We start from the raw sequence: 26330 nt of genomic DNA, 5'->3' as shown, positions 1-26330 counted from the left end.
CGAATCTAATGTTTCACCTATTATTCCAGAAGGAAGGAGTCTTGACCCTTGACCCCCTTTTCAAGGGTCATTTTTATCTTTGAATTACACTCAATACCTAAAGAAGCTCAGCACACAGTAGGCACTTAATAAACACTTATCCAAAGACACAGGCTATTTATTGATAATGCCATCTGATAAAGCAAATCCTCGGCCAAGGGAACAATTACAATTTGTCCTTCAGAACTGCTAGGTCTCTGAACATTTTAATTAAGTCATCAACTAGGGAAACTATAATGGGAATTTAGGCCACAGCTAAGAATTAGAAAAAATGTTGAATTCTCTCATCTTGGAGCCCAGGCTAATTAAACAACATATCCAAATTCCTCCCTTCAATAGATCTTATTTTTGTTCCCTTGGGGAGACTAGGCCTAGATTTCAAGAACTGGAGGGAACTCTCCATAAGGAACTTCTCCTACCAGTACACAGAAGGATTGGCACCTTTCCTGCCAGTGACAATCTTAGAGAGTCTCAGGGTCACTGAGAATTTAAGTGATTATTCAAGGTCACCTAGCCAGGATGTGGCAGAAACTGAATTTGAATTCAGGTCTTCTTGAATCCAATTCCAGCTCTGTTCACAACACCTATCCATGCCCATGGCCATTACCTTCTCACTCAAGGAGATATTCATGCAGTTCGACATTCCATGCTGAAGGCAGATGCCAAAGGAACCTACTATAAATTTCAGAGCCAGCTCCCATTGGCTGGATTCTTGCAGGCTCTGAAGCATTGCAGAGATAGGGTTGATGATCGGTATGAGAAGATTCTCTCCTGGGAAATGACAAATAATTTGATGGATCAAAAATACCCACTTTCCTCCACAAAATAAAATTAAAATTAAAAAAATCAATGCTAGGGAAATGCAGATCAAATTGTTAGCAGCAGTTTTAAAGGTATTTATTGCCTATTTTATTACTTCAACATTTTAAGGCTCCCTCTCTACCAGAGAAAGTACACAAACCTCCAGAATTTACTATATAGTCTTTATGCATTGCAATGGCCCAAAAGATCATCATCCTGAGGTCAATCTTGAGAGCAACGAGATTCTACAAATTTAAATAAGCTGGCTATTAGTGAGGACTGAGGGAAAGCTTCATTGAATCTCAGTTAACAAGTGCTGGCAAAGTATTCACGGACTCCATGTGGTATTAGAATCAGACTTTGGTGGTAATTTCCTTCACTGTGACAGAGCTGAATCTAAGATTTAATTGGTGCACCTCATCAGGATCTCCCCCCGATACAGATGACACCCACCCTTTACTTAAGAGTTTTAGAGAATCACGAGAGCAGGGGTTCTCAAACTGTGGCCCTGCTGAGGATGTTTATGCAGCCCACCGGGTTATGGCAAATGGGCTGAGGGACAGAGACAGAGTGTGAACTTTTGTTTTTAATACAGTCCGGCCTCCCACAGTCTGAGGGACAGTGAACTGGCTCTCTATTTAAAAAATTTGAGGACCACTGCACTAGAATTTACACTCATATTGCTTGAGGGAAAACAATATCTGCATTAAAGATCTTTGATAGACTGACATGTATGTAAGGAAAATCTGAACCGCATCATCATTAAATGTGGCATAATGAAGCACTTTCATGGTACTTTGTTAACTAAAGAATTGATCTATGACAATTATTTCAGTTGACTGAGGGTCACCAATCAGATATCTCTTTCCTTTGAAATGAAATTTAAATGTGTTACTTGACTCATACAATTTTTTTTATGTGATTGAATAATAAAAAGCCCCTGGAAAAACAAACATGATAATGAAGAAAGTAATCTTAAATTACTTTAAATTAAGTAAATTAATTAAGATTTCATTTAAATTTGCTACAAAAAAAAGGAATATTAACCTAAGTTACAAATTTTTGACTTTCAGATACCTTTATTAAATGAGCAATATGGCAAACTGGTAGAGTCCAAAGGATATCTTTTGCCTCCTACAAAAAGAGAATATTAATTAGAGTGATTATCAGGAGAAAAAAAAAAACAATGTGGATTATTTAGATACTATATTACAAAGCAATACTTCATAGTTTTTAAAAAAACATAAAGTATTAAAAAAAAAATTGATATAAGTGAAAGTTACCAGATCCACGTATAAGAGATGAAGTCAACTCATAGATAACTGGCAGCACTAAGTGCAATTCGAGAACAATTCCATCCTCACTGAAGAAGTCATTATAAATCCACTCTTCATAGGGATCTCTATCAGCTCCAAAGGAATTCTAAATACCAAATGATAGGGAGCAAAAAACACAAATAAAATAGGTCACACACAATCTCCAACTGCTCTCAAAGAAACCGACATTGATCATACCAACGTAAAGAACTTGATTTTTCTGAGAGAACAAATAATTGTTAAGTCTTGATAAGAACAATCTCTTATGTCAAAATGATAATCATATAATCTATAATATGATGTCAATTCTTATTCTAAATTAGGGAAAAGTGAAGCAGGAAAGCAAAAATTAAAGCCTGTGAAAAACTGGGTGAAGGTGAAGGGAAGGGCAGCTGTCTTCTGAGCCCAGAAGGGAGAGAGGCAGAGAACATAAGACAAGGATGAGTGTGGAATATGTGGAATATGTAAGTAGATTGCATTGTTAAGCTCTTGAGTTCAAATTTTGCCTATGAGTCTTTCCTGGACCTCAGTTTCCTCACCTATAAAATGTAGAGACTGCACAATTTAGATCTAGAATATAATGAAGTTAAATGAATTTGCAGCCACTGCAATTTAAGGAAATCTGGCACTGTAATCTATTAAAAACACATTAAAACAAAAGACATGTTCTGGCTCTCCTTAACTCTCAGGAAGGGAGAGTTCACTTTGCTCAAGAACATGAAAATTAACATGTATTTGGGTTCACAAACAGGAGAGAAGAAGCAGTGAATTTCTCAAATGAACTTCCTCAGTACAAGTTGCTTTATGAGCTGCAAGCCTTGGTTAATCACATTTATTAAAGCCACAAGTAGAAGTACCAGGGGTACAGTAGATCCTTTAGGACTGAAGTCAGGAAAACCAGAATTCAAACCCAGTCTCCCAGTTCACTAGCTATGTAACCCCAAGTAAGTCTTCTGCCTGCCTCAATTTCCTCACCTATAAAATAGAGCTAATAATAACCACTACCTCCCAGAGTTGTGGCAAGGATCAAATGAGACATCTGTAAAATGCCTGCCACGTAGTAGGCAGTTAATAAATGCTTGCTTGCTTCCTCCCTACATACTAACATTGGGGGATGGAAGAAAGCCAGGATAAATAATCATTGTAGACAGATTGGCCAAAATACCCAGATCCCTAATAAGATTCCAAGAAGGAACAGCTGGGCCTCTAAAGTGATGGGGACACACAGCTGCTACTTATTTCCCTATTTTATTGTCCCTTATTTCTATAATAACAGAATTATTATTCTATTCAAGAATTTTAGGAAATAGCTTCAGGGTGTCTCTCAAATGTGCTGGAGAGGATAGAAAATGACCTGGCTGTGGCAGAAAATTAGCATATGGAAGGAAAGTTCTGCAGAGAGTGCACGATGTTCAGGGAGAAGAGGAGAGAAAAACTGAGTAGATAAGAGAAAACAAGGAAGAGTAGACAAGGAAGAGCTAAAGGCAGAGGCCAGGACCAGCCTAGGAGCCCCCACATCTAAGGGAGTCTGAGCCAGCATGCTGCCAGCCACCCCCAAGGCCTGAGACTGAGAGGCACTGGGCTGTTGGAGTGTTGGGACTGGCTCCTACGCTGCTCATCTGCGTCAAGCAGCTCAGAAGCTCTCTGGTGCACTCTGGGGGAGAGAGCAGGAGAAGGGGGCCCAGGTGGAGTGCAACATGAGAGACGGAACTTCCAGACCCTGGGATACGAAGCCCAAGCAATAAGTCAAAGGGGCAACAATGAGGGATGCTGGAATGGCCTTTCTCAATGTGTATGTGGAGCCTGTGACATAAAGGCCAGTCAGCAGGACCATCTCTGCTGCTATGGCTGGGCCATCACTGGGCTAAGAACTAATATCAGTCTGTAATCTAACCTAGATTCTAAATTTGAACAAAATGACTATTTAAATAGATAAACTGTTCAACTTCAATCCAACCTTGTAAGATCTGGCTTCAAAAACCGGAGTAAAGTCCTGACCTTTTTATCCAGGGAATCAGCTTCCAGAAATTGGAAGAGACTTCAGAACTCATCTAATCCAACCCAGTGGGATGAAGAGGAGGCAGCAGGTGGTTGTGTGGACACACCTATCCCTTCCCCAGCAGCTGCCAAGAAAAATTTCCTTTACATCAAGAACCAAAGCTGCCTCTTGGCAACTCCCACCTTCTGGTCCTGGTTTGCTTTTTGTGGCCAAGCAATCTAAGTCTCATCTTCCTCATGAAAACCCTCCAAAGACTTAAGAAAGCATCACGACCACTTTGGGTCTTTCCTTTTTCAGAATGAACAAAAATCCCCAGTTCCTTCCATTGATCTTCATGGCACAATCTCTAAGCCTTTGCCCGTTCCATTTGGCCTCTAGCTTACCAATGGCCTTCCTAAATCATGGCCCAAGAACTGGACATAAAACTCCGGAAGGGATCTCGCCTCCCTGGTATTACACTCTATGCCTCTCTTAATGGCTACCTTAGCTATCTGGGTTTCTCTGAGTCTGTCCACTCATAGAAGGTTCATAGTCCACTAAGATCTTCAGATAAAGCACTGACTAGCCATACCTTCATTATGTGGGAGTTGCTGGCTTAAAGTATAAGAGCATAAAAAATAAAATATAAGAGTATAAACAGTATAAAGTACAAAAGATTACTTTTATTACTACAGAGTTTCATCTTATTAGATATGCTCAAATACTTCCTATTTTTGAACATGGCTCTGTTATCCATCTGAACTCTGCCTCTCAGTGTGGTACCATCTCCAAATATGATAACTTGTAAGTAAAAATATTAAATAGCTAAGAGCCAAACCCAGAATTCTGAGGTATTCTACAGAAGACTTCTTAATGAGATGACAATGACCCATTAAAGATTATTCGATGGGTTTATCTATTCAATTCAGTGGTCCTCAAACTTTTAAAATAGGGGCCAGTTTGTAATGTTCTGATCGACTCTCAGTTGTAATCCTTCTCTGGGAGGAGGTTTCTTTTCTGTATAATCTTTTCCTCTATGAGCAGGTTTCTTGGGAGGCTTCTGGAGCCTCCAGCCAGCCTCCTCTTCTTCCTGAATCCTGGCTCTGAATCTCCTCCAGCTCTTGTCCTTCCCCAGTCCAGACTGCTCTCCAGGCTCAAAGTTGCCTCTTTTTATCCTCCCAGAGAATGGGCGTGGGATGATGCAAGGGCTTCTGGGAAGAACCACTTCAACCAATGAGCTTGCTCCTCCTAAATTCCTAAGGTATAAACTCCCTTTAAAGGCCCAAACCAAAGGTCTGAGCCAGAGAACTGTCAAGTCAACCTGAGTTCTCACCTTGTAATTGTCCAGACAACCTGAATTCTCACCTTGTCACTGTCCAGACAACCTGAGTTCTCACCTGGTAATCCTAACACCAGTTCACTGTCCCTCAGACTGTTGGAGGGCCAGACTATAGTAAAAACAAAAACTCACACTCTGTCTCTGCCCCTCAGCCCATTTGCTATAATCTGGCGAGCTGCATAAACATCCTCAGTTGGCTGCATCTGGCCTGCAGGCCATAGTTTAAGAACCCCAGATTCAGTTAATTCTGAATTCAGCTAATCCTATTATTGCCCAGCCCATGTATGTCTTTCCTACAAATACAGCAAGATAGACTCTGGCAAATGTTTTGCTAAGATTTAGATAAAATATATCAACTGCAATCCCTTAACCTACCAGTTTAGCCATCATATTAATAAATAAAATAGCCTGGCAACAAATAACTTGTTGGTGATAAAGCTTGTTCTTTGAGATAATTGGCTCTTCATCTAGCTCCCAGCTTCTTAAATTGTGTTTCATGACCCCACATGGGGTCTCATATCTGAATGTGGGGGTTGCAAAATTACGATTATAATATCAGTAAATGTTTGATTTGTTTACCTATTTTATATACCTTCATATTTGGAGTCACATAAAAATTTCCCAGGTGAAAAAGGATTATGAGTAGAAAAAGTTTAAGAAGTCCTGATCTAGATCATACATTCTTGTCCAGGAGTCCATAAATTCAAAGGAAAAAAAAGAATATTGAAATTTGGCATTTCCTTTGATTGTTTTAAAACATGATTCTATAACCCAAAGAGATCATAAAAGAGGGAAAAGGACCATATGTGCAAAAATGTTTGTAGCAGCTCTTTTTGTGATAGCAAGGAACTAGAAACCGAGTGGATACCCATCAACTCAGGAATGGTTGAATAAGTTTTGATATATGAAGGTAATGGAATACTATTGTTATAAAAAAAATGATGAATAGATTGATTTCAGAAAAGCCTGGAGAGACTTACGTGAACTGATGCTGAGTGAAATAAGTAGAACCAAGAGAACATTATACACAGCAACAAGATTATGTGATGATCAGTTGTGATGGACTTGGCTCTTCTCAATAATGCAGTGATTCAAGGCAATTCCAATAGACTAGGGATGGAAAATGTCATCCGCAGCAGAGAGAAAACTATAGAGAATGAATGCGGATTGAAGCCTACCATTTTCACCTTTCTTTTTGTTTGTTTTTTTACCTTAATTCTGATTTTTCTTTCACAACATGATTAATGGAATTGTTTAAAATGACATTAAATGTATAACCTATATCAGACTGCTTATTGTCTTGGGTAGAGGGGAGGAAAGGGATGGAAGGAGAAAAAATTTAAAACTCAAAATCTTACAAAAACAAATGTTGAAAATTATCTTTACATATGATTTTTGGAAAACCAAAATACTACTGTTTAAAAAAACCCACCATGATCTTGAGCAGGGATCCCAGATGCCACTAAACTGGTAGTGATGGTAGGGTGGGGATGAAGACGTAAAAAGGGTCAAGGATCCTGCCCTAGCTGCACAGAAACCATCCCTTTAATAATATCTCCTAGAATCTTGTCGGGAGTAAAGTTAAACTCACTGACTTAAATAAGTTTGCTAATTCTATTCTTTTGAATAAAAACAAAAATCAGGACATTTGCTGTATTACCAATAGAGTATCAGGCTTATATTTGTCTCAAATGACTTTGGAGAAACCTAGATCCTTTCAAGGGTCAGGAGTAGTAAAATACAAATAAGAAAAAGTGGGGAGTGCAGCCCACCCTTTCAAGGAAAGCTGCTTAGACCTAATGCCTCCAGCTTCTCCTCAGTCTGGGATCTGACTTCCTCTTTCCACTTTTCCCTCTCAGACTAGTGGAACTAGTATAAACAATTCTGCAAGTCACTTAAAAATGGAACACTGTAGGCTAATGGGTATAGATAAAAGTTTTTTAAATAAGAAATTCAAATAGACAATACCTTTGTTAGAGTTCCACAGTCCTCCATCTGGCAGTGTCTGTAAATCTCCATGGCAGTTAAAGTATATTTACACATTTCCAGAGCATCTAATAAAAAATCTGGGAGAATTTAAAAGATGTATCATCAGTCTAAATTTAAGAATCTTTTAACCTAAAACATTTATTCAGCCATTTCCATTTAAAATTTTCAAAATGAAAAACAGAATAGAGGTTATTATTGCCTTCCTATGAAACATTTTTCTGGCACTCTGGTCTGAAAATGAGATGTCTCTCTCCCTTCCTTCTCTACAGAGGTGAAGGATTATGGGTATGGAACACTGCATATACTGTCAGATCCAGTAGGGGTTTTTTTTGGTTAATTTTGCAGAACTGTTTTTTCCTTCTTTTTCTTTCTTTTTTATTTTATGTTATGAATGTGCCTCTCCAGTGAAGTGAAAAGAAACAGATGTGTATGGAAATAAAAATGAAGTGAAAAATAAAGAACATCAAAAATTTTTAAAGAAATTAGTTAGAAAGTTAAATTAAAAAAGAAAGTCAGGATTTAAGCAAAACTTTTCTCAAGCCTACAAAGCTGAACCAAGATAGATGATGATGGTAGACAGATATATATAGAGATAGATGGATGGATAGACAGACATGGAGTCAAGACAGATAGAACAAAGAGAACATTAACAAAGAAAGTTCTGAGTGCCAGACATGGGGCTAAGCACTGAAGATAAAAATTCAAGAAAACAAAGTTCCCCACTCTGGGGAAGCTCCCATTCTATTCGATTGGGAGAAGATAGCACCCAGAAGGCAGCTAAAATGGTGGGAGGGCAGGGTTCTGGGCCAAAGAGACAAAGATAAGAGACAAAGATAAGGAGAAGAAGTAAAGAGAGGGAATTAAGGCATGAGATGATTAAGGTATGAGATGGCAGCATCTGAGAGAGGCACCCATTAGGAAGAGCAGGATCTCTTTTCCTCTGTGGTCAGCAATAAAAGGATCTGCATTTGAAATATCAATCAAGAGTTCATAGGAGAGAACAATAGAATTGAAATCCCAATCTGTAAAATAAGGCCAGTGTCTATTTGATTTAGTTTCTTGAGCGCAGAGAGCCTGAAAGCACTCAAAGCTTCCTTGATGTTAACAGCACTCCAACCTCACCTGGGCTACAGATGGTGGCGGCCTGGCACGCCAGCTGATGGATCTCCAGAGGAAGGTTCAACCCTTCAGGAACAGTTATTGGAACATCTGCCCCCAATATCTCACAAAGTTTCTGACATGTCAATATTAGCACTCTTCCCGTGTTGGGATTGCAGTGATACTGAAATAAGTCCCTTTGGAAAAAAGAAAAGAGGGAAGGCACACGGTTAGAGCGCTGGACTTGGGAGCTGCGGTCCTTGTCTTTGCTTGTATTAAAGGAACACTATCAATATCAGAGATTAAGCAACACCGGTAGAAGCATTTTGACTCAGATGTCGTTCCTTTTTCATCTCTGGCTTTGGTAGTAAACGCTGAGTATGTACAGGCCGAGGCCCGTGTCATAGGACAAGTTTAGTCCCTGATCTTGGAAGGGCAAATTTGCTCTGTGGGTAGAGAGAAGGCAGGCTTGAGGTGTGGAGAACTCACTTAATTCCTGCCTCCAATACTTCCTAGCCATGTGATCCTGGTCTAGTCCTTTGTTATCCTCTGAGTCTCGATAGCTACCTGACTCCTGGCCCAACACTCTGCCCACTGAGCCCCTGGCCACCTTCTGGGCAAACAGGATTAAGTGCCTTGTCCAAGATCCCACAGCACTAAGTGTCTGAAGCTACATTTGAACCCTTCTCATGTCCTATCCACCAAGCCCTTACTGTCCAGTGCTATTACTGTCAAAGTGACATCCTGGCTTATATGTGTGGAACAGGCCAGCATGACAACCACTACCCAAATGCTTTCACAGAAGAGCTCAGCTACATAATGGGAGGAAGCCATTGCCATTTTCAGATCACTGGGCAGCCCCTGCAGTCACCTGCAGAGCTGGAGGGCTTCCTCAACTCTCCCCGACTTTAAGGCCTCCAATACCACTTCAGCCTCCAGGTCTTCCTCTGACACCAGCAGACACAGAGTCTGTCTGTACAAACTCGATCGAAGAGATGCACTCTTTGGGTTTGGAGGGGCCTCCTCTGGGGTCTTCCTGGATTTTTGCCAAACCTGGGAAATTTCCTGAGTATTAATGGGTTCTTCATGAAGTCCAGCTATTAGTGAATGATTCCTGTAGTCTTCAAATGGAAGGAAGAGCTCAAAATCCTCCTGGGACAAAAGAAAACAAGATGGGATCCCCAAGTTGTTAGCAACCCCCTATTATTCATTCCCGTCAAGACCCTTCTGATATGAATCACACTTCTCAATGGGAAGTGAGCACCATCGCAGTAGGACATGTTTGTCTTTGTCCCCAAACCATCAGGCACAGAGAATGGATGAAGTTCTTTTTGTGTCAGTTCCTGAATCCAGTCTTGGGAATACAAAGGCAAAGAACAGACTCATCCCTATTCTATTTATTTTATATATCCTATTCTATTTATCCCTATTTACACTGCAACAAGGCAGGCTCCAAAGATTTAGAAGTATGCCAAGAGTAAATAAAAACAGAAATCACAAACCAATAAAAAGGAAGCAAAGACAAGGGGACTTTAGAGGGGGCACTGAAAACTGAGGGATCTCAAAAGGCTTCACCAACAAAGTGGAATTTGCCCTGCGTCCTTCAAGAAGACAGGGATAGGGGGGCCTTGGAGGAAGGGGTGAGAGTAGAGGCAGTGCACATCGTGCATGAGGAACCAAGATGAAGTCCGTCTGGCTTTCCCTGTGGACAAGAGAGCTCGAAAGAGAAAGTTTGGGGCTTTAAAAACTCCACAGGGAGTAGCAGTTGGTACAGTGGGTAAAGTACCAGGCCTGGTGCCAAAAGGACTAAGTTCAAATGCGACCTCAGACGCTCACTAGCTCTATGACAAGTCACTTAATTCCAACTGCCTCCAATCCTCACTACATTTTATTCTAGAAGCAATAGGAAGCCAGTGGGATTTATGAAATTGCAAAGTGACCTGGTCACAGGGTCTAGGACAGAACAGATGCTTCTCCATTGTTCTTTAATTGTTTTCAGTCCTGAATCCCTCTTGTGCTTCCATTTGAGATTTTCTTGGTAAAGACACTAGAGTGTCTTTGATTGAAATTTCCTTTTCTAGGCCATTTTACAGATGAGGAAACTAAGGCAAATTGAAGTGACTGTCCAGAGTCACACAGCAAGTATGTGTCTGGGGCTTCCTAACTCTAGACCCAGGGTTCTACCTACTGAGCCACATCAGGTGCTTACAAAATGCTTATTGGAAGAGTTGCTCAGATTTTAAAATTCAATTGTGCAAATGAAGCTAAGACCAGTAGGTCTGTGTGGCTCATGTAAAGGACTTGTACTATTGAAACTCATATTTAGGGAAATAAATCCTTCTCTCTGTCTCTGTTTTTTTTTTTACAGTGTTGGGTTATTGAACAGTGCTGTAGACTATTAGAATACTTATAAGACAACAAAACAAAGAGCAAGATCTTGATGACAAATAACAAGAGGCCCAAAGCTTTATTTTTTATGCATGGATAAAAGGAATCTGTATTTAAACTCTGCAAGATTGGATCTGTCTCCCCACAGCTTACATTTAATAGTCGACCAATCAATCCCCTTCCAGATAAAGGCTGGAGCAGGTGCAGCCCCCCTTACTGGGACCCACTGAGAGCTGGTTCTTGAGACATAGAGGCCCCAAGGAGAGTGCACAAGAACTCCCCTGGAATTGGGAAGAACAGGGTCCTCTTCCACCTAGACCATGTGACTCAAAGTCAAACATCTTAAGCTCATGAAGCCTCAGACAATATGGAGGCCTAGCTGTCACCAAGAGGTTCTGTCCCATGAAACAAGCTCTTCCACCTAGGCCACCAATGGCCTTGAGCTGGGGGACAAATGCAAACATTGTTGGCCAAGACGCAAGTTCTACTTGTTTAGCACTTTTAGCACCAGCATATTACCTATGTTTTATGTAGCTTTATTTTTAACATAAAGTGGATTTTCCACTTAAAGTTCTTATATACATTTGATATCAAATGGTATATAATAAGAATGGCTTTTGGAACCTGTCTTTACTATTATTTCTCTATTTAGAGTAAAAGCACTGAATGAACTAATGAAAAAGTGCTTACAATGTATTTACTTATCAGGGGGCAATCAAGGGGGAGGAAAATTAAGAAGAATCAGCTCCAGTTCTCAAGGAACTCACATTCTCATTGGAGGAGATAATATATATATGTGTGTATATGTATGTATACATACATCCGCACACACACACATACACACACACACGCTATCTGTCTATATATCTATCCATATCTACATAAGTATATCTACTACATGTATACACACACCTCTATCTATATCTACATAAATTTAATACATACAGGAACAGAAAATATATATAGGAAATAATATATACACTATAGGAAATAATACACACACACACACACACACACACACACACACACACGCGTGTACAGATAAAATAATAAATAATAAACAGAACCCGTAACTCGGATCTCTCACCTGTAAGCTCCTAATGGTTTTAAATACTTTTAAGTTTTCATCACATTCATACAACTTCAGAGGGTTTTCTGTAATTAAATTTTTAAAAATAGCAGCAACAAATTATTACAAGAATCTTAAGATGCGCACATTGACAGATTCTATCAGAAAGGATGGCTAAAAACGTAACTGACTATTTCTCCTTTCAATCATCTTTAATAGATTTACTCAAGCACTGAGGCAGAAAGGATGAAGTAGACCACCAATAGTTTAATCATTCAGTATGATTAGAGACAAAGAACAGAACAGAGGATTAAAAGTAAGGGGACAGAAAATTCTAAACTCACTGATATTAAATTTGGAAATGAATTGTAGCATTTGCTCTCAGAACAAGGTTATTTTCCTACTGACCTGGCTGAGGTTAACAATGCCCTGAGTTTGCATTTCCCAGACCACACACAAATGAGGGAGAAGGCAGGTAGCTGTGGAGAAGGCTAGAGAGCAAGGAAGGATGGCCTGGATCAAAAGTTCGCTGCTTTTTATATTGTGACAAAAGAATTTCTGGCCTAGAAGTCTTGCTGCCATTGTGCTAAGAAAAATTCTGCCTGGATTCTTTCTCAACATTTTTATTTGCTTGAAGCAAACAGGTCATACATGAATGCTGAAGTCTGCAAACCAAGCTGGCACATAAATTTCCCTGACTCCTGAGAATCCTCTCCTCTTCCCTTATGACACAGATATGCCCTTATCGTTCCCTCCTGCTTTCTGCAAAACTCCACCAACCCAACCTGCTTGTATATTTCCATTCTATGTAAGACTGCTGAATCCTGAGCTCTCTGACTTTTTCCCTCCCATACAGATGAACTTGAACTCTGAGCATAAATAAAATTTGCAGAGAACTATCTCTGGCTTGTTAATTAGGCAATCAATGGACTCCATGGATAATTCATATCACAAAATGAAGGCATACAAGCAGACAAGAGGTACTGTGAACTCTTGCCATGAACACGTCTATGACATACAGATAATTCAAGTTGTTTTTCTAAATTGCCACCTGAGTCAAGGTATCTTTATAGAATGCCTGACATTGTGCTGAGCCTGGGGAAACCAACTAAGACAAAAACAGTCTATACTTCCATGAAGTTCACAGTTTAATGGGGGAAAGCAATCATATACAACTATGTACAAAGAAAATACAGACAGAATAAACTGGAGAAAATCAAGGGGCCAACAAGATGGTGCAGTGAATCGAGTACCAACACTGGATTCAGGAGGACCCAAGTTCAAATCTAGCCTCAGACACTTAACACTTCCTAGCTGTGTGACCCTAAGCAAGTCATTAACCCTATTCCTTTGCTGAAAGGAAGGAGGAAGGGAGAGGAAGAGGGAGAGAGGGATGGAAAGGAGGGAGGGAGGGAAAGAAAGGAAGGAGGGAGGGAAAGAAAGGAGGAAGGGAGGGAGGGAAAGAAAGGAGGAAGGGAGGGAGGGAAAGAAGGAAGGAAGGAAGGGAGGAAGAGAGGGAAGGGAGGGAAGAGAGAAGGGAGGGAGGGATAGAAAGAAGGAAAATCAAGAGAGGAAAACCATTTGCATTAAATGAGACCAGGAAAGGCTTTTCTGCAGAGTGAGACTTTTGCTGAGACTGGAAGGAAGCCAAAATGAAATGAGAATGGAGAGCATTGTAGGCATGGAGAAATGGAGTGTCTTGTGTAAGGAATAGCAAGGAGGTCAATGTCACTAGATTGCTGAATATATGGAAGTTTAAAAAAAAAAACTGGTGTAAGAAGACTGGAAAGTTAAGCCTTGGCCAGTGCTTTAGAAGCCAAACAGAGCAATTCCTATTTGAGCTGGAAGGTAAGAGAGAGTGATTGAATTTGGCTGAATGGGGGCAGAAGTGTGCTGAGCTTGTGACTTTGATCAATCAATTTGACAGCTGAAAAGAGGACACACTGGAGTGGAGAGAGACTGAAGGAAGCCAGACATCAAGCAAGGTGGCCAGGGGCCACCCAACAGTTCACAAGGGCCAGAGTCAGGATTTGAACCCAGCTTCTCCTCATTTAAGTCAGGTTTACATAAGCAGCATCACAAAAGTTGACTGTGAGTATATATATCCCTACTCTGTCAGGAAAACAGTGAGAAGGGATCACCATCCCATGGAAAAAGAAGGACAGCACAGGGGGAAAGACCTGGAACAAGTTTAGAGGCCTGGGACCAAGCACCTGTTCTTAGCTAACTTGATCAATGATCCCTACAAGGGAGTCAGGAGGCAGACAGGGCAGTGCCCAAGTCTGTCAGAGGGAAGGCCCTTCCTGATTGGATGAGCCAGTAAAGCTGACAAGCGGTGATGAAATATTGAGATTTATCTTGAATCTCCTTTAAAAGCGCAGATTGGGGCACCACCATGAACTAATAAACAGTTATTAAACACTGAGGTGGTGAGGTACAGAGCTAGGCACAAAGAAGGGAAGGGTCCTGTTCTCTAGAAGCTTCTGGCCCATGGAAGAGGGGAGAGCAGGAGAGGAAGCAGTGGAATCAAGTGCAGGTGACTGAGCAAGTTCAGCGGCAAAAGAGAAGGGTAACTGAAGGCCCAGATTCAGGACAAACTGGAGAGATGAGGGAGCTGACAGAACTGACAGAAAGGTGACTAACCAGAAGAGAAGGAAAGGGGTGAAAAGGAGGCAGAGGTGGTTAGGAAACGTGGGAGGATATTCAGAATATCTAAGAATCACAAGGCAGAAGAGAGGCCAGAACATCAACAAAAAGTTCTTGAGCAATGATGGCCTAAGCAAGGGCCTAGAAGCGGTAGATGGAGCAAAGAAGGGCCAGCTCAGGCTACGGCGCATGAGATGCAGCGGGTCAGCAGTGAAGGGTCCAAGGAGAAATGTGGAGTGTTCCAAGCTCAGGTTAATGCTGGAAGGTGGGAAGAGTATGAGCTCAAGGATGACAAGAAACGTGATTCAATGGAAGAGGAAGGCAAGGGATCCAAGGAAACAAGGGAGAATAGGCCTTGTGGGGATGAGGCAGCCCTAGGAGGGCACAACAAGGGGAGATCACAGGAAGGCTGGTGTATTTGGATGATGGGTAACGAGGAAGGTTAGAGACAAGCAGAAAAGGTGTTTAATCTTAGGGGATGGGGAAAATGAAGGAAGCTCAGATGGTAAATGCAGAAGCTGGTAGCATTAAAGAGTCCCAAGCTTCCATTAAAGAATTAAAAAGTCTCTATGCTACATCAAGAAAAAAAATCACAACAGAAAACTTGCCTTTTTGAATGTCACGTAGAGCTTTGATAATGTTTACAGTTGTCCTTGCTATGGATATCCTCTGTATCTTGTCCTGAAATGCAAGTGACTCAATGAAATTCTCTTCCATCTTAGATTAATTTTAACAAAAAGCAAAATACATTCAGAAATCTACAACAGTTTTAAAGAAAAAAAAAAGTCCCATTAATATTATCCTAACAATAAACTAAAAAACCTGTGACAAACAGGAGCTCCAACAATCTGTTTATAAATACTTTAGGTTAGGTACAATTGCATTGAAAGAATTCTGCAATCTTCAAAAAAAAATTCTTCCTGTTAATCCTCCAATGGTGCTTGCTGTAACTTGTCTGGTCTGCTAAATGCCTGGTAAACGCTTGCAGTGAATACACAGGAGCTACCCTTTCCCATTTCCTGTGAAGGTCTTTAGCTGGCTGCCTTCTTCCTCTTTTCTTGACTCATTCCTTGCAATGTTCTTTGTAGAGAGTTTCTGACCATAATCAACCATTTTGGTTAGAGATTGATTTCAATTGGACGCTGCCCACCCCCTCTCACTACATATAACAAGAAAGAGATTAAGCCAAAGACCAATCCATAGTTACTAGAAAAGCCAGAATTCAAATCCAGGTCCTCTGACCCCAAATCTAGCAATCTTTCCACTGCTCCCATAGGTATATGAAGTGCTTCATAAACTAGTTTGGATTTGTTGTTGATTTGTTGACTAGCTGATTTATTATATCTGGCTCTTTGTAACCCCATTTAGGGTATTCTTGGTAAAGCTACTGCAATGGTTTTGTCCTTTCCTTCTGCAGCTCATTTTACACATTTGTTATTTAATTGGCAGGAGACAGTGGGAAGGAGGGTCCAAAGCCCCAAGCTGGCCCTTCAGATTTTTTCATCTCTGGGATTATGCTCAACTCCAAATCACAAGAAAATAAGCAATTATCCTATAACTCAGGACATCTGGCTAGAAATTGTCCTTAATCCACTCATGAAATTAAAAAAGATAGATCTTAGTCTCTAAATCTATGTGACCAGATGCAAATATTGCCAAGCATAGCCTGATTCTCATTCTCAAGACGCTCATCAAATGTAAATAATACCTCTTGGGAGTGATCTGGCTCTTCCTGGAGCGCTAAGCGTGCCCATATAATCACTCTTTCTGCAGTTTTCTCAGCTTCAGCAGGAGGCAGGGACTTCAAGAGGGATAGGCATTCTTCACCCTTTAAACATTACATGAAAATATCAAAAATGGACGTCATTTACAATGGATACAATTTGTTCCAGTGCTTTATCTTTTGTAAGAGCCTTTTAAGAGAATACAGATTAACAGGCCAAATCTGCATAGACAGAAGAGCCACTAAAAGGCTTTACAAGCATCAAATGCTCTCCACACAAGCCCATGCTGAAAGGAAACTCAGTTTCTGCTGTGTTGGTTTTAAGAATCACCAAAAAACAGATCCACCAATATGAAGTGAGACCTGCCATACTTTGGACCTGTGGGCACAAAGATAGGACATCAGAAATGATTGCCTGTGGTGTTTTGGGCCCATAAGAAATAAAAGATTTGAAGCTACTCTCAGTGGCCACAGCCACAAGAACACGGGCTCTCCTTCACCCCCGAATCATGGCTCACACATCTGTCAGCGCAATTCACTGGCTCTCTAAGCCAACGTACCTGCTCTCTGCTTATCAGGTCGATGATCCTTAAGCTGTAGATTTCATCTTTAGACAACAGATATGCTTGAGCTACCTTTAAAGCATCTTCGAGAGAGGTTGGGCCATTTTGTTTAAGGATGTATCTGATGACCCTCTGAAACAAAGCACAAATCAATCTTATTTGGGGGAGGAAATTATGCTGTGAGGGTAAAGAAATCTGACTAAGAGAATCCAGAACACCTCAGGAAGTTGTATATTCTAAAAAAGGGTCTCCAATTATGATTCTAACATAAGTAAAGAGCTGATAAAGTTCTTACTCCAAAAAAAAAAAATGACAAAACATTTTTTAATCTATTTTAAAAAACAGTAATTATAGATCACAAACTATTGAATCTTAAATGGAACCTTAGAGACTATTTAGTTCAATTTGTATACTTTTTTATTGTTCATTTGTTTCAGTCACATCCAACTATTAATGATCCCATTTGGGGTTTTCTTGCAGAGATACAGAAGTGGCTGGCCATTCCCTTCTCCAGCTCATTTGACAGACAGGGAAACTGAGGCACAGGGAGAAGTGACCTACCCAGGATCACACAGCCAATAAGGCTTCCTATCTCAAGGCCTGGTACTCTATGGTGCCATCAGCTTCATTTCAGAATTGAGGAAACTGAGGGCCAGAAGTGTCCTATGTCACTGGAGAAGTCGAGACTGAGCCTAACCTTGGAACCAGAGCGTCCCCAAATGACGCTTTTAGAGGAAAAGAGCCCCATCGGCTTCTATGACGCTGCTAAGAACAGAGGGAACTGAAAGAGGTAAATGAGTGTGGACCGTTCCTTACCATTATCTCCTTGTTTAAAAGATGTGAGTCTCTTATTCCATAACCTCGTAGAAGTTTCTTCATCTCCATTAATTTGTAACTTTCCTGTAACAATTTCACTCTAGAAAACAAAGGTCCTTGTACAGTGAGCAGTTGCTAGCATTTTTACATAGCACCTACTATGTGCCGGGGGGTACTGTGTGTGGCACTTTACAAATGTAATGTCACTAGATCCTTCCCCTAGCTCCCTCACTCAGAGAGATCTGGGATCTCATTCATTCAATCAGCAGACATGTGCCAAGCTCCACAGAGTGATGAAGAAATTGCCCCAAAGGAGAAAGCTCACCACCTGACTCCTGTCCTCCCTAGGGGGCCTATATTCTCCCAAAGATCTGGCCCAGGGGTCCTCCAACTTGCTGGGGGCTTTCCTCAGTTTCTCCCAATATTAGTGTTAGTGTTTAGTCATTTTTCAGTCATGTCTGATATTCTGTGACCCCATCTGGGATTTTTTGGGCAAAAAGAGTGAAGTAGTTTGCCATTTCCTTCTCCAGCTCTTTTAACAGATGAGGAAACTGAGGCAGACAGGGTAAAGTGACTCATCACACAGCTACAAAGTGTCTGAAGCTGAATTTGAACTCAGGAAGATGAGTCTTCCTGACTCCAGGTCTGGCACTCTGTGCACTGTGCCACCAAGCTGCCCACTGGTATTAACACTGCCCATTGAAATGACCTAAATATTATAGGTTTAACAAAATTGATTCTTACTTGGGATGGTCCATTTCCAAATGTTTCTTCACCAGCTGTTCTACAGCTGTACTCCAGGGCACTACAGCCCCATACATGATCTGCAGCACGGCGTCAAAGATGAGCTACAAGAGGCAGGCTGCCATTACAAGAAATCCCTATGTTGCAGTGCAAGGCCTTCCCCTCAACTTCATCCCACTATTTGTTCACATCTCCCTGTCTCAAGTTTTCTAAACAAGTCATGCATGTTATTTCAACTTACCATGCATGCATGTAGCCACCTTAGGGTTATTTTGCTGTATTTATTGTGAACAATATTCTGATTTCATTTTTTAAAAGAAATTGCTATTTTCAAGAGACAAGTTTCCCAACGCACTCATTTGCACAGTTAAAGCTCTACAAATTCAGGATGCTCCATAATTTGCCTCTAATCTACCTCTCCAGAAATTATCATCATCATCTTTTTAAATTACCTCTAAAACCTCATACTTCAAAAGCATGCTGGTTTGTTTGCAGTTGCCCAACCATCTCATGACTTCCTCCATCTATATCTCGACTCATGTTGGTACCTGAGATCCTCTCTCCTATGACTCTGGTATCAAAATCTGACCCATCCTTCAAGGGCTAGTCTGAATGCTGCCTCTTCCCTGAAGCTTTTTTATACCCCAGGCAGAAGCAAACTCCTCCTCAGAAATTCTCTAGTATCTATTATATATAGATATTTATTTATAAAACATTTACCCCACGTTGCCTTTTAACATGATTATGCATGGATGTGCCTCATCTCTTACACTAGATTGTATGATTACTGAAGGCAGGGACCATTCTGTCTATCCTTATATTTAGCATTCTGCACATAACAGGTGCTCAGCAGCTATTTGTAGCACGGATAACCGAAATCAAGATGCAGTAGACCCCAGCTCCTGAGTAGTGGGTACTTACATCCACATCAGACAAACAGCCTATAATCGCCATGGCTTTGGACTCCCAGGAAGTCTCAAAGAGTGATGCAGATTTGCAACTACATCTCTCCAACATATCCTGAAAAATGAGAAATAAATCAGGGAAGAAAAATTAACTGGTTACAAACACAAAGGGATGGCTGCTGAATAGGAAAACCCCATAATTCTTGAGATAAGATTCAATCCACTCTCAGGACCAGCAGTGTGCTGAGAAACCCCAGAGCTGATATCTAGGAACGTCCAGGAGTCCAACACCTAGTGTGCGTCCAGGACATAACTTGCACATGAAAGTGTAAGAGATGAAGCTCACCTTTATGTACAGCAAAAGAAGTGGTTCCTCTTCCAAGTTATGCTCCTTCATGTACAATTTTACAAATTTCTCTAAGACGGAAGGAATAAGTTCTGGGGCCAAAACTTTGTCTAGCATCCGAAACACAATAGTGGTAGTGTTCTCCTAAAAGTCAGAAGACAGAAGACCTTGATCTGATAAGCTCTGAGCAGGAGGCAAGAGTGCTGTGAGGGTAGCCATTCATGGAATCGAGCATTTTACCTTCTCAAACTCAGAGAGAGCCAACTTGCATTTGTATTTCCTGTACAGTTTGATAAGGTCTTGCAGGCTATTCACCAAGTTCCTCAAATGGCAGACTTCTTCAATGTTTTGATAATCTTTCTGAAATAAAGCATTGTTAGTACACAAGCATCTTATATGTTACAGAATTAGCTCTTACACATCAGCCAAAGGCCCTCTCAAGGGCAGCCTGCTCTTGTCATCTGCCCTGCAGTGGGCCTCCTTTACAGGTAGCGCATATTGTCTCCCCCAATAAATATGGAAAGAGAGCAAAGCTATTGCCTCCTCCCATCTGTATCCCTAGTGTCTCACAAATGCTTTTCTTTACATTCCTTCATTTATTCACTCTGAAAGGATTTTTTTTTTTAAAAGGCTTTCATTGTATACTCACCCAGGCCAAAGATAATTTTTAAAGTAGTTTACTTTTCTAGAAGACTTAGGATAACTCTAGACTAACATGGAAATTTATCAAGGATCCATGATTCTGTCACCACTGGGGAAAGATATCACATGTTTTTCACATGGTAGATAAATGCCAGTGAGTTGCTTACAGCACACAGAGTATAGTGTCACACATATAAATGTCATACAACTAAGTAGGGGTCAGAGGCACGATTTAAACCTAAATGCACGTCTGACTCTCTTAACTTCAAGCTCAAGTCCCCATCAAAGAAGCCTTTCTCCAGGGCAAGTCTTTTCCTCCTCATTATTAAAAACAACATAAAAAGAGCTCATATTTATATAGTGCTTTAAGATTTTCGGAGCACTTTATGTATAATATTTCACTTGATAGGATAAGACAGTATTGTCAGTTTAAGAGCTAAAAAATCAGCAACATGAGACTTCTATTTTTGTCAAAGTATTTTAAACTAAATTAACTTATGACAGCTTCTGAATTTGACAAGTTTGTCAAATTTCATTTGACAATTTAAAAATCTTACACATGAATCTGAATCATCTAATCATCTTATTCTAGCATTCAGCATACTGGAAAAAAATGCTAGCATTGACAAAGAGACTTGCTTCAAATCCTGCCCTTGATCCTGACTATATACAGTCACGGGCAAGTCACTTAACATCAGTGCAACTCACTTTCTTTATCTATAAAATAGGGTTATTAATATCTACATCTTACAAGGATATCATGAAGATCAAATAGATATTTGTGATAAGCACTTAGCACAGTACCTGAAACATAATAGGTACTATATAAATTCTTTATTCCCTTCCTTTCCCCCCTAAGAGGAAAGTAAAGAAATTTTCCCCAAGAAATATCAAACACCATCTTATGAGGTACTAAGAACTTAATGTTCAAGAGACAGAAAAAACAACAGATATTTAACTAATTTCAGAATAAATCCATAGAGGATAAAGAATTCCATTCCCTGAGGTTCGTGTACTGGAAATGAAACTTCATCTTTCATATTCAACAATGCTGTCCTAAGGATAATAAGTCCATTGGAAATTCTTCTAGTGAGTCCTTTTGGAAACTTGCTCTTTAAGCCACAAAATCTTCAAAATGATGAGACGAACAACGGCATGGCTTAATCATTCAAATTGAGGTTGTAGCTGGACTAATAAAGCTTTGAAAAACCAATGTTAACCATGGTTCTACTAAGGATTTCACTTTTCAAAAGGAATTTATCATATTTCCTAAGTGGCAAATATTCCCTTTAAATTTAGTCATATTGTTTTTTCAATGGAGGAATTTGTATTGTTCTTTTGAATAATTTCAAGTGGGCAAGAAAATGAGTTAATGAAATACTTTTAAAACTCTACATCCAGAAGAAAAAAGCAGAAGGGCTGGGAACACAGGATAAGAAAGAGCTCTTTGCCTGTTTCCTGATGCCCCAATTCCCCACAATGGATTCACAGAAATTCTCAGGGCCTTTCTGCTACATAACTGAACATTATCATCTAAACATCATACCAACACGATGGACTGGCAGGAAGACGTCCACCCTAAGGAATCTGGATTTTCAGACATAAAAAACACTTGAGCCACCTCAAGTCCATTCTCTGGCCAGTTTGCCTGTAAACAATATCAGATACCAGGAGAGATCACTAGGAGAGCCAACAAAGGAATTACACAGAGCCTTTTTCAGTATTAATTACACTCTTATTACCTTATCAGTTAATTCAAGATTCCTTGCTGCTTGCTCCAACCATTTTGCAAGGATTCTCTGAAAGAGAGAGATTGTTCTCAAACTAAATGCATGCTCTTGTCCCTGTGTGTACACAAAACTCCAAAAAAACCCATTTCCAAATACAGTAAGAACAAACTATTGTTAAATGAATGTACTCTAAGGAAAAAGCCAAGGAAGAAGAGAAAGAAGCAGATCCAAGAGGCTGAGCTGGGGAGTAGCAGATGCTTACCTGCCCATCTGGTAAGATTCTTTTCACAAAGGGAATCACGTCACTCTGAAGCCACAGACAAAGCTCTCGCATGGGGATACTTGTGCTAATTGAATTCAGCAAAGTGTCCAGCTTGTTCACATCAAATCTGCTCTCAAAATCTGCCTAAAAACACAGTGAATTATTTGGGTTTGTCCTAAGAATTTACGCAAACTGACGGAGAGCTATATCAGCAGAACAGCGAGCCATCAGGAAAGACGCCCTGTCTTCCAGTAGTGGACAACGTACAAGCTGATTGCTCCCCTAGGATGGCCTGCACCTTGTGAACTTCAAGATCAATATATCTTCCCAGAACATAGCCACGACACCCACTAAGAAGGACAAAGTTTAAGTAGGGGGGGGTTTGAGCTCAAGACTAATATCTAATATAACCTTACAGTGACAGACACAATAATATAAGACATAAGAGTGCCTGAGATAATAAATGCTTTCTGCCATTCTACCATCAATGGATATAATGAACGATGGCAAACAAATAGAGAGAGCCTTCTCTGGTTCTGACTCTTACTGGCTCTATGACTCAGAGGCAAGTCATGTGATCTTTTGTGCCTCAGTTTACCTATTTGAAAAAAAGAGATCACAAAAAGGATGACTTATGAGCACATGCATGCTGCAAATATCATCTTTTATAATCAGAACCGCAGGTGGATGGTTGGCTGTATACCAAGATCAAGAAAAGTAGCAGGATTCCCACAAAGAAGTCTCGTACATGTAAGAAGTTCCACAGACAATTTAGGGTAAAAGCTGAAGGAAGTGAGCTAGCAATTTGAATCAAGAGAGGGATTACCTTCACTGATGGCAATGAACTACTGAATGTTCATAATGTCTCCTGTGAGAACAAGATGCTGCAAACCATGAGCAAAGTTATTATTTTTGAGGGTAGCAATAACACACACATTGATTCTGAACCTGTGATACAATCCCAATGTAGAGAAAGGATCAAGCTTTCTATCAATATAGAACTTAGGCACTTGCGGGTTTTGAATCCATTGATTTCAGAGGGTAACTACATAAAAGATGCAATGGGCCCTCAAATCCCAGTGTAGTATCAGACTTAAGGCTTTTCACAATAGAAGAACAAAGATTTTAAGATGTTACAATTAATGTTAAATGTTTTCATACTGTCCATTTAGGGAAAGTCATGACCTATATACCTAAAGGTGCTTAAAAAACAATCATGTGGAATCAGGATTCTAGGTTTGTCTTACTTTGTTGAGTTTCTAGCGAGCTGGATGACAATGCAAAAAGGAGGTGGGTGAGATATATATTGCTGTTCTGAAGAAATATGGGAAAGTGCTTTGTCACCAAAAACTTGGCTGCCTCTGGACAGCTCAATGGAACTATTTGTTCAACTTGTTATCATTATAGCATGATCCATCTCCCACCCCAAGCAGCTACTGAGTCTCACTGATGCTACTGAAGATACTTTCATTAATCTCCAAACAAATGCATTTGGGTCATTTTTGTAATCTCAAAAGAATTAAGAAAAATTCCACTTTACTTTCAATGGGGAAGATAGTGCATTATAGATCGAAAGACTCCAAATCTATGTTTGAACAATAAAGAACACTTGGACCAAATGAGAAAAAGTCAGAGTAATGAATCAATTATTCAACAACTATAATGGAGCCATATTGTAGCTTCCAAGTTATTTCATAACCAGAGAGCAAATTTACATCTTTGAATGAGCTGGGATAAAACATTATTTGCTCCAAGTGATAAGAAATTTAAATTCAACATGTCATTCCTGCAAGGTTAATCTCCAGTGTTCATTTAATAATCTTTCCATAAGCTATGGAGTAATTCAAATAAAAATATAAAATTTCTTACTCGATGACGAAGCCAAAGAAACTGTGCACAAAAAAGATTTCCCTCTTTTAGCTGAAGATAGATATCCTTTAGAATATCTTCATTTTTCAGAAATTCAATCCAACGGACTCCACTAGGATAGCAAAAAGAAAAAAGTAATAATTTGTCAGAAAATTATTCCATAATATGAATTATACATATGACACATATGGGATAGATGGGTTTTGTGGTGAGTACTTAGAGCATTGGCCTGGAGTCAGAAGATCTCATTTCAAATCTGATTTCTGACACTACCTGTGTGACTTGAAGCAAGTCATTTAACTCCTAATTACCTCAGTTTTTTAGTTGTAAAATGGGGACCCAATGGAGAAACTCTTGGCAAACCACTCAAATATAACTGCCAAGAAAATCCCAGGGATTTGGGGCGATGAGTCATACCGACTAAAAAACAATATTTGGGCAGATCAACAAATACAGATTAAAAGAAACAGCAAGGAGACGGGGATAAAAATATGAGGAAACGGGGAGAGGGGAGAAAATTCTAACCAAGAATATTAAAAAGAATTTTTTATTTCTTCATAAGGCATTCATATTTGACCATTTAGCAGGAAATAAAATTCTCTATATTGCTTTGAGTCACCAGAAAACAAATTCTGTTCCCCTTTTCCAGTTTAGCTAATAAAAATAATTTATCTATGATACATCCTATAGATTTAATACATAACTTAAAACTTAAAAACTGGTAAAAATATAAACCTGAATTTGTCTGGTCCAAATGCTCCATAAAAAGTAGCCAACTTGGCACGGGCTTTTAATACCTATAATAGAAATAAGATAAATATATATTGTTTCCTTGCAATATTTCTCTTTTTTTAATTAAAAAAAAAAAAAGGAAAACTAAAACAAAACTAGAACATTGTCATGTCTCCAACAAAACTTTGGGGAGAATGCAAAATATATAACAATAAATTATCAGTTTAAAGGAGATATATATATATATATATATATATGTGTGTGTGTATAGACACACACATACACACACATATATACATACACACACACACATACACACATATAAAATATAGAACAAATTTCATTCATGTGTCCAAATTATCCTTGTTGGTGGTTTTTTGTTTTCTGCTGCGCATATTTTATTTTATTCTTTTTTTTCCCCTTTGGTCCTCACCCCTTCCCCAAACAGGCTATAACTAATCACAGATATATTTGTATATACTTATATATATACATAGACACACCCACACAACCTGCCCCATACACATATGTCTATATAGACACATACATAGAGCAACATACATACATATCTACATGTACTTCAGACACACACACACATATATATATCCACATGCATTTATCCATATGTAAACATGCATCTAAAACAATATTATTATAGCTGACATGTAGATTTCTCTCTTGATTGAATCATTAAGTTTGACTGTCTAAAATCAAAGATTACTAGCCATATTTTTTCCTAATAAATTATATTTCTGATCCTTGTAGAATTTATGTATACTTTTTCTTTCCTATCCCTGCTAACTTTTCTGCTTTAATTCTGTTCCTTAACTTGCCTTCCAATGCTTAACTTCCTACTACCCATGGATCCCTTCCTTGTCTTCTTTCCCCATCCTTTGCTTCAAACACTCTTCACACAACTCTCACCCCTTATTTCTTTATAAATTTTGGAGGGTGCTATACTCTTCATGGTATATATGTAGTGTTGCCTAATTAACCCATTCCTGATGTGAGGAGGTTTTCAAAACTGCAAGTCCTCTTCCCCCTCTAATGCTTCATTGTTTACTCTTCCTCTGCACTTCATTTGTATAACAAAATTACTATTTTTAGCTTTTCCTAGGTGGTTTCAGGTTTTAAGAGTCAGATCATACTCAATTCTGCCCCAATCTTTCTACCCAATTGTTGAAGTCACTTTTAAACATACAATATACATTTCTGTGTAAAAAATAAATAAACAATTTGTTTTTGAAATTGATCTTTGATACTGGCTCTTCTTATATATTAAATTTTCTATTGAATTTGCATTTGGTTGAAAATACTGAAAAATCTGCAAGTTTG

At 39.5% G+C, this 26330-nt stretch overlaps 1 protein-coding gene across 2 annotated transcripts in view; it reads right to left on the bottom strand.

The window, feature by feature from the left end:
- KNTC1 (kinetochore associated 1) overlaps positions 1–26330 on the bottom strand; it is an 88150-nt gene that overhangs the window by 34261 nt on the left and 27559 nt on the right. For both annotated transcript variants that reach the window (XM_074298486.1, XM_074298492.1), the window contains 20 exons: positions 24999–25060; positions 24264–24375; positions 22395–22538; positions 22145–22201; positions 21949–22050; positions 20001–20120; positions 19761–19904; positions 19431–19529; positions 18510–18613; positions 17766–17865; positions 16947–17081; positions 16372–16491; positions 15272–15344; positions 12036–12103; positions 9432–9712; positions 8585–8757; positions 7442–7539; positions 2124–2262; positions 1918–1974; positions 647–810 (listed from right to left, as the gene is read on the bottom strand). In XM_074298486.1, coding sequence (XP_074154587.1) covers positions 647–810; positions 1918–1974; positions 2124–2262; positions 7442–7539; positions 8585–8757; positions 9432–9712; positions 12036–12103; positions 15272–15344; positions 16372–16491; positions 16947–17081; positions 17766–17865; positions 18510–18613; positions 19431–19529; positions 19761–19904; positions 20001–20120; positions 21949–22050; positions 22145–22201; positions 22395–22538; positions 24264–24375; positions 24999–25060 — 2352 coding nt within the window. The remainder of the gene's footprint in view (positions 1–646; positions 811–1917; positions 1975–2123; positions 2263–7441; positions 7540–8584; positions 8758–9431; positions 9713–12035; positions 12104–15271; positions 15345–16371; positions 16492–16946; positions 17082–17765; positions 17866–18509; positions 18614–19430; positions 19530–19760; positions 19905–20000; positions 20121–21948; positions 22051–22144; positions 22202–22394; positions 22539–24263; positions 24376–24998; positions 25061–26330) is intronic.

This window comes from Sminthopsis crassicaudata, chromosome 1, assembly GCF_048593235.1.
Source record: "Sminthopsis crassicaudata isolate SCR6 chromosome 1, ASM4859323v1, whole genome shotgun sequence".
Lineage (NCBI taxonomy): Eukaryota > Metazoa > Chordata > Mammalia > Dasyuromorphia > Dasyuridae > Sminthopsis > Sminthopsis crassicaudata.
Note: the sequence above shows the minus strand (reverse complement) of the source record. Positions and strands in the feature narration are given on the sequence as shown.